Genomic DNA, 6,940 nt, shown 5'->3' on the forward strand with positions numbered 1-6,940 from the left:
CCCCCTCGCGTTGCCTAGCAACGCAGCCGGACCCGGCAGCCGTGGCGCCCCCGGAGCCTCCACAGCGTTTATTGCAGGTAAGTCTTGATTTTAAAACAGTATCTAAAATCTGTACATCGATTGCGAGACACGCGAAGAGGCGAGAGGGGCGGCGGGAGAGGCGCAGGGCCCGGCCCCCCGGCAACCCCTCCCCCTCGGCCTCCCTCCCCCGCCAGGTCCGGCCGTGCCCGCCGAACACCCGGGATGTGTGGCTGGCAGCCCCGGGAGCGATCGCCACAGATGCGTCTTTGACAAGCAGTTAACTTGTTTAGTTGAAGGTCCGACGGGGCAACAGCCTTTAAAATGCTGCTTGTTCCTGCCAAGAGTCTATCCACTACTGACCACCACCTTTGTCATCAACATCCTGAAGGTTTACAAAGTACAAGGTGGACCCCACCAGTCCCCTCTGGTTCGTCACATCCAAGGCTGCCAAGCTCCCTCTCAGCACGAAGGCACCTTGCTGACAGCAGCACGGCAGCTTCTTGGACTATTTCAGCCAGCTCCAGTCAAAACTCTGCAAAAAGAAGCAAGAAAACTACTGAAATTTGGGGCTCTGAGCAACCTGGTCTAGTGGGAGGTGTCCCTGCCCATGCAGGTGGGTTGGAATTAGATGATCTTTAAGGTCCCTCCCAACCTAAACCAGTCTGGGATTCTATGAAGACCAAGAACTGGCTGTTGACCATGGAATTTCCAAGGTGGTGACCAAAGGACACTCAGTATCCAGTATCTCTCATCCTCCTGATCTAACTACATGAAAAGTAATCTTACCACTTCACAACTCAGCTTGCCCTTGACAGAAAATTCCCCAAACTTCCAGCAGTGCTCAGGCACGTTATGGACTGTACTCCATTTTGAAATCCAACTTTGTGCCTGCAAAAGCCTTCCACCAGGGTTCTTAATGCACCACAGGATGTGGTGGTAGTGCAAAAACACAAATCAGAAAGAAAGGCTCCAAGTCAAACGTAAGCAAGAAAAGGTGCTTATTAATTCCATTTCCCCATTCATTGTTCAATCCCCACTAGTAAATTTTGATTTCATCATCCCAAATAACTTAGTAACTCCAGTTCACTCTTTACTAGTACTCACCAACATAGACCATGAAAATGTTTGGGAATTAAAATGTTTATGAATTGCAAGAGCTGTATTTCATCAGTCACCTCAATCTCTCCAACCCTCTCTCTGTTCCATGCTACTTCAGAAGTTACAACTTCTTTAGCCCATGAGAATGAAGGTTATCCCAAAGGAGACCTTTAGGAAGTGTTTTGAAAACCCAAGTTACAGCACATCAGTGGATCTTTCTTCTTTACAGGACTTCAATAAATTTGTGAGACAATCTCATGCCAGCAGAAGCTGCACTGACTCTTCTCCATTACAAACAGGTCCTTTTCTCATTATCTTTATACAGGTGCTTCTATGATACAGCCTCTAAAAGAGGCTCTCGGCTGCTTCTAAAAGCATTCTGTAGTACTCCTAATTCTTCTGGTAACCAGGCTCTTTTGAGCAACTAGTAGAGTCCAGGAACTGAGCTTCAGATTGTGTCAAAACATCTGGGTAATAATTGGGTGACTTGGATCACTTTTTGCCTATTTCAAACACCAACTGAGCAAAGGACTCTCTGAAGCCACACTTCTGCCACAAGGAGAGCTTCTGTTCATGGTCAGGAAAGGGCTGTGGCTGAAGGTCTCAGAGATCAGGTCCTCAGGGGGTATCACCAGACTTACCATCACACTGTTGCTCTGCTCCCGTCTTGCCTCCTGCAAAATACTGCTAAAGAGTTCGAGGTAATACACATTCTCTTCTATCACGTGGACAAAATTGTCCCTGCAGAGAAAGGAAGGCATAAGGTGACAGATTCAGCATGCAAAGTAATACCAACTTCAAAAGGCTCTGCACTGGGGAAAAACAAAAACACACACACAAAAAACCTAACCCACAACAAAACCCAAACATCCCAAAAATCTGATTTATAGGAGTGCTTTACAACTGTAGGAGCTACCGTAGGCCACAAAAATGTGTTGAAGTGGCATCCTGCAGATCTCCACCCTGGAAGTGTGGATTTGCTCTCCTTGCCTCCAGAGGAACTGCTCAAACCATGCTGAAACTCAGCAGAACCTAGGAATAAGCTGAGGGGCCTGACATCACTGCCCACTCCCCACAAAGTTTGAATCTCTTGACTCATTGTACAGTGAAATCATGGTTCCAAGAGGAGCTCTGAGATGATCCAAAGGCACCTTGCTCAGGAAAGCACCTATTAAAGGGTGCTCAGCCCACACTGCTCAGAGGCAAAAATTCTCCTGCAGCAGCAGATGGAAAAGAGGAAGTGGAAAAGGTTGGTCAGGTTACAGATAAATCAACTGACTTCCAGCAAAAGTCTGCTTAGAAGATGTGGATCTTGAGGACTTAGGTCTTCCCCTGACCACCACCCACCAAAAAGGAAGAGATGGCTGAATGGTTTGATGCCCACGTTCACAGCCCCAACAGAAATAACACTGCTGCATATCAAAGGTCTTTCAGTTATGCTGACTGGAAGTAAAATTGCTAATGAAGCAAAGAAAAAAACCTCTTCAGCTCCTGACCCCTTTCTTACCCAGCTGGGAGTGTCCGAGAGAGGGCCCCACGACAGAACAACATGAAATGCAATAAACGAATAGCATTGTGCTAGCTGATGGAGATCATCAACCATAGCTGAGAGTGGCCTGTGGACCAGAGAGTTCAACCTAATTCCTGATTTTTTAAGAGCACTAGCAATGTTTGAGCTACTGAAACTTTAGTGGAAGAATGAAAAAACCCAAACCAACAGCTACTGAACCAGCTTAGTACTGTCTTTCAGAGATTTGTTTGAATTACAACTTCTTAAAATCACTGAAGCTCTAACAAGGACTAGGTATGGTCTGATTTATTCTCTGGAACTTGCACACCAGGGCTTGGGCATTAAAAGAAACTGCATTTTGGGTCAAAATCTCATTGCTGCCTTTTGCTGTTGTACGGCCAGAGGCAAGTTAGAATCATAGGGGTAGGAAGGGACCTCTGAAGATCATCCAGCCCAACATCCCTGCTGCAGCAGGAACACCCAGGGCAGCTCACACAGGAACGTGTCCAGATGGGGCTTGAAAGTCCCTCCAGAGAAGGAGCCTCCAAAATCTCTCTGGGCAGCCTGTCCCAGGGCTCTATCACCCTCACAGCGAAGAAGTTTCTCCTCATGTTGAGGTGGAACTTCCTGTGTTGTCACTTGGTGCCGTTTCCCCTCGTCCTGTCACAGGCACCACTGAACAGAGACTGGCCCATTCCTGACACCCACCCTGCAGGTATTTATAGACATTCATCAGGTCCCCCCTCAATTCTTCTCAAGACTGAACAGCTCTCAGCTTTTCCTCATCAGGCAGATGTTCCAGTCCCTTCATCATCCTCGTATCCTCTGTTGGACTCTTTCCAGTAGATTCCTGTATCCCTGTCCATCTTGAACTGGGGAGCCCAGAACTGGACACAACACTCCAGATGTGGTCTTATGAGGGCAGAGTAGAGGGGGAGGAGAACCTCCCTTGACCTGCTGGCCACACTGTTCTTAATACATCCCAAGATGCTATTGGCTCTCTTGGCCACAAGGACACATTGCTGTCCCATGGATAACCTGTTGTCCACCAGGACTCCAAGGTCCTTCTCCATGAGGCTGCTTTCTAGCAGGTCAACCCCTGATCTATATTGGTGCATGGTGTTTCTTCTCCCCAGGTGCAGGACTCTGCACTTATTCTTGATGAACCTCACTAGGTTCCTCTTTGCCCAGCTCTCCAGCCTGTCCAGTTCCGTATCATCAGCAAACTTGCTAAGGATACACTCCATCCCCTCATCCAGGTCACTGATGATGATGCTAAGTAAGACTGGGTCCAGCACTGACCCCTGGAGAACACTAGTCACAAGTCCCCACCACTGATCACAACCCTCTGGGCTCTATTGTTTAGCCAGTTCTCCATCCATCTCACCGTCCACTCTTCTAACTCACTGAAGTTACTGAAAACTCCAGTCAGGAGTTGAACAACGTTGCCTTTAGCGATGGCCCAGTATGCCAAAACCCTCCCCGCCCAGCACAGCCAAACCCCATCCCACAGGAGATGGTGAAGACCTATGCAGTGGAACCTCCAGTGGCAGAGGACAAGATTTCAGAGTACACACACACAAACTGGCTCCACAGACCTCTCTGCAGTGACCTTCTTTCCCAACAGCTCTTACCCATCCTCAGGAGTTGCCACAGATGACAGAGGGTGAGGCACGCTCCCTGAGGTGCCCTGTGAGAGCCAGGTGGCTGCTGGAGTTGAGGCTGTCCCTTCCAGACTGGAGCTCACCAGTGATCGAGAAGAGCTCTGAGTCTAGAAAAGATAAATTAATCTGCTGTGATTGACAAAGGTAGAATTAAAGCTTAATTGCGTACACAAAAGCTGTGATTAAACATAAGCCCTCCTTGTACCACAAACACGTCTAGACCATGACTAGGCAAGTCAGCTGAGACAACCTGCTGCAGGTTCTGCAAACAGCTGGCACCAAATGACCTTGCAGTTAAGCCACCCAAAGTGAACCTGGCATGTCTTCCACCTTGAGGGATTAGGAGGGGGTGCCACGTCCATGTCCATGAGTCCATGTTGCCCAGCAGCAACCCTCCTGATGGGGGAAGACAGGACATGGTTCCTGCACTGCCCTTGAATTGCAGGCATGTGGAAAGCAGGAGACTGCTTCAGCTGTACTTGATGCAGGAAAAGCAGGTTCAATACACCAGGCTGAAGTTCACCAATCCCAGTGTACGCCCCTTGAGAGCAGCCTACACTGGATGTCCAGGGGATGTAAGAACTAAGCTCATGGCTTGGCATGACCAGCGTACTCCAGCGACCAGCCATCTCCAGTTTGATGACCTGTTAGGACCAAGGCCTTCTATACTGGGCTTCTACTCCAGGAATTTGTCTATCTCCGTTCTAAACCTGTGCCAATTTTAAGCATCTCGATCTTCCCTTCTTTACAGTGAAATCAACTGTTGTGCAGAAGTTCTCCCTTTCTGGTCTCTCCAGACCTTCATTGATCATCCCCTGGCTCCTGCACTGGAAGGAAAAGCAAACAAAAGCTACTTACACAAGCAATTTTCAGCAAATGCCAGATCTCCCTTTGCCTTTTGCCCTGCATCTGCATCACTAAGCTGTCTGCTTCCTTGATGTTATTTAGAGCCACTTCAATCTTTGGAAGCAGGTCAATGATCTTCTGCTTACAGCCCAGCAGCTTGCTGTACGCAAAACCAAACACAAAGTTACTTTTCCATCCTGTGTGGCAACATATTCTGGCAAAGAACAAAGCTCAACCTTGGGATTCAGGAAAAATTCTGTGAGAACACCACTTTCTGTTAGCACAGCACTGTAACATCTGCAGCAGCTCAACCAGGATATTTTACTGATCTTCTCATCTGTATGAGTCTCTCTGGGCTGACCATACCATAGCTAATTTCTTTCTTCATGGGACCTCCTAAGCACAAGCCACAAGGGAAAAAAAAGCTAAATAATGCTTGGCTGACTTCTGATAATGACATTTTTTTCTGAGCTCCATGGAGAATGAATCAATTAATAAACAAATCGCTGTGGCATCTTCTCAGCTGTTATACTGTTCCTTTTTTTTTTCCCCTTAAGATGTTAATCCCAACCTAAATACTGGCAGAATTTGTCTAATTCTAAAATGAACTCTTGGATGCTGGCACTACAAGGTTCCCAATTCCCTACATTTTTAAAAAGGAAGTGGAAATTCAACACAGACACAAAAGGGCAGATTTAATGTTGCCGTGAGAAATGCACCCCTGTGGACAGAGCTTTTGGGCTCTGTTCTCCATGTTTTTTCTCTCTCCTTTCTTGCTACAAAGCTACAAATGCTGCAAGTTTAATTTGTTGTTTGAGTTTTTTTCCTGCATAAAAGTACCTGAGATGGCCGAAGAGCTCCTTGAGAACTCGGTCTTGGCTCTGTACTGTCTGCACAATGATCTTCACCATGTCTGTGCTGTCACTGTAGGCATGGTCTGGAAGGAACATCAATCACCACATCAACAAACTGCTCTGGACACAATTGCCCAGAAATAATGAAACATCTTAAAACCTGTCCCAAATTCTCCTCAGGCACAGCCTTTCCTTTATGTCTCCTCTCTGCAGTAACACACCATTCCAGCCACTGTCACTGTCTAGAGTACTGTGTGTACTGGCTTCAGTCATGACTGCAGGAAGCTGCCAAACACACAAGTGGCTAAATCCTTCTTTCAACAGTTACAATGATCAGAACATCCTAACCCCCAAACATGGGATTCCATCTGGTAGAATTAAGAGAGGGAGAAGAGAGACTGCTCTGGGCTTAGAGTGATGACAGAGGAACAAGGAGATCTTCCCATGTCTGTGAGGAGAAAAGTGATGGTACCAGGGGCAGGAAAGATAAGGTAGAGAATGCCAAAAGGCAGACAGGCATTCAGGGCAGATGCTCCAAGACTGAAAACGCTTGGTTTTCAGAAGGCTCCAGGGAGACCTTAGAGCACCTTCCAGTGCCTGAAGAGGCTCCAGGAAAGCTGGGGAGGGACTTCTGACAAGGGCAGGGACGAGAGGACAAGAGGGAATGGCTGGAAGAAGGGAGATTTAGGTTAGACATGAGGAGGAAATTTTTCACTGTGAAGGTGGTGAGACACTGGCCCAGGTTGCCCAGAGAAGCTGTGGCTGCCCCATCCTTGGCAGGTGTTCAAGGGCAGGTTGGATGGGGCTTGGAACAGCCTGGGCCGGTGGGAGGTGTCCCTGCCCATCCAGGAGGGTTAGGACTAGGTGGCCTTTAAGGTCCCTTCCAACCCAAACCTAGGGCTGAAGGAACAGAACTACAGGAATCTGGGAGAGCTCTAGGTTCAGCA

The 6,940-nt window shown here is 47.8% G+C and overlaps 1 protein-coding gene across 1 annotated transcript in view; it reads right to left on the bottom strand.

Annotated features, from left to right (window-relative positions):
- Positions 1 to 526: 526 nt before the first annotated feature.
- The window catches only part of CHUK (conserved helix-loop-helix ubiquitous kinase), a 31,931-nt gene continuing 25,517 nt past the window's right edge, over positions 527 to 6,940 (bottom strand). Inside the window, exons 16-20 of the mRNA XM_010007786.1 lie at positions 5,980 to 6,076; positions 5,152 to 5,299; positions 4,264 to 4,400; positions 1,761 to 1,860; positions 527 to 553 (exon numbers count right to left, since the gene is read on the bottom strand). Coding sequence (XP_010006088.1) covers positions 527 to 553; positions 1,761 to 1,860; positions 4,264 to 4,400; positions 5,152 to 5,299; positions 5,980 to 6,076 — 509 coding nt within the window. The remainder of the gene's footprint in view (positions 554 to 1,760; positions 1,861 to 4,263; positions 4,401 to 5,151; positions 5,300 to 5,979; positions 6,077 to 6,940) is intronic.

This window comes from Chaetura pelagica, unplaced genomic scaffold, assembly GCF_000747805.2.
Source record: "Chaetura pelagica isolate M959 unplaced genomic scaffold, ChaPel_1.0 scaffold251, whole genome shotgun sequence".
Classification (NCBI taxonomy): domain Eukaryota; kingdom Metazoa; phylum Chordata; class Aves; order Apodiformes; family Apodidae; genus Chaetura; species Chaetura pelagica.